Here is a 1,486-nt window from a genome sequence, read left to right as displayed (position 1 = left end):
AGAGGTTTGCCTTTCCATGTCTTCGGTATGCGGTACAGGCCGCTGAAATTCAGCAGCTGTCCCTGTGCGTCCGGCAGCAGGTCGATTCGGAATACAGCTGCTACAATTATCGCGAGACACTGAAGTCGAGACATTCCCAGATGGGAGTGAGTTTGGATCGCTCCCTGCACTTCCAGAGACGTAGGCTGTCCACTGGACAGGTGCGCCTTGTACATAATGGTGTGGTCCCGTATGACCTGTTGTATTGTCCCGTCATCATTGGGATCGAATCCAATCAAGACCGCTGGGTTCTGCGGGTCTGGGAATAGGTACGGTATGTATCTAATCAGCGTGCCAAGCTTCTTCAAGTCCGATTTCGGAAGGAGGTGAAGGGGCAGGTCTATGTACTGCGGCACTTTGTGAGCCTGCAGGTCGTTGACCAGGTGCCCCACGACGTTAAGCCAGTTGCCCTTGTTAACCACTTTCGGGTGCTTGAAGTACGTGACTGCACGGAAGGGGCCCAGGGGAAGCGGATTCTGACTGGCATCAAAGGCATGCCGGACGCCAACTCCTTTGGTGAATCCGCCGAAATCTGCATTGGGGTGAATCGTCGCTGCGGCAGAGGTTGCGGCGCCAGGGGAGGGCGGGGCTATGGGGGACTTTGCGGGCCTCGTTGGCAGGGTGTAACCAGGCCGCGGCGCTCTTGGCCGTGGAGGCTGTGGGATCGCAGTCGTCGGACCGAAATGCACCTTCTTCGGAGTCGTCGGCGTCACGGGATTAGTCTGCTTTGGATTCATATACGCGCTGCTGTATGCTGGGACCGGCGGTCTGTAGGGGGGCGGTCTGTTGGGTGCACTTGGCCAGTACCCGTGAGTCCTGCCGCTCTCCCCAGCCGGATGATTTCGATTCTGTTCTCTGCGAGGCGCACCCATGAATGCGTCATCCAGCAGGGGAAAGTCATGCGTCACGGCCGGTCGTACGAAGTGAGCTCGAGGCGCAGGCACGCGCTGGTGTTTAGGGTGCTTAGACCGTCTGCGTCGTCGTCTCCTACGCGTGACGTAGTAGAGAGGGCGACCGAAATGTCTGTGGTTGCCCTTCGCCATATGGCGTTTGTGAATTTTGGGGCGCGCCACCAGAGGCGCCAGCACCGTCATTATGAGGGTGTCTTGACTGTCGTCGACGCGTTTAGTGGGGAAATCGATAATCATCCGAAATATGAAAATTATGAAAATCAGAATATGGTATAAAACGAGAGGAAGGTTAGGGCGTTAGAAAACTTGGTTCCCAGAAAACATGGTACTTATCAAAGTCATATGCTGCCCCACAAAGGATTGGGTGAATTAGTTGACTGAGCGATAACCTCACTCTTATACCGCCGTACAGAGTTACTTGCAGCCCCGCTGTTGAGTGCGTAAGCTACGGAATAGATGGCTGCGTGCGGATACGTCTGACTGCCGGAGACTCTTTTTCTTGACCGTACAGAGTTACTTGCAGCCGCGCTGTTGAG

At 55.4% G+C, this 1,486-nt stretch overlaps 1 protein-coding gene across 2 annotated transcripts; it reads right to left on the bottom strand.

The window, feature by feature from the left end:
* On the bottom strand, positions 1-1,187 carry KVP18_002769 (uncharacterized protein; the record flags this gene model as incomplete). Of its 2 annotated transcripts, XM_067953940.1 has the most annotated exon segments (2): positions 256-298; positions 313-1,187. In XM_067953940.1, 2 exon segments carry the CDS (start codon positions 1,185-1,187, stop codon positions 256-258), a joined length of 918 nt encoding a protein of 305 aa, XP_067806414.1.
* Positions 1,188-1,486: the final 299 nt, after the last annotated feature.

This window comes from the organism of the source record quoted next, assembly GCF_019968955.1.
Source record: "MAG: Porospora cf. gigantea A chromosome Unknown PgA_NODE_7607_length_1486_cov_386.898, whole genome shotgun sequence".
In the NCBI taxonomy this organism is placed as follows: domain Eukaryota; phylum Apicomplexa; class Conoidasida; order Eugregarinorida; family Porosporidae; genus Porospora; species Porospora cf. gigantea A.
Note: the sequence above shows the minus strand (reverse complement) of the source record. Positions and strands in the feature narration are given on the sequence as shown.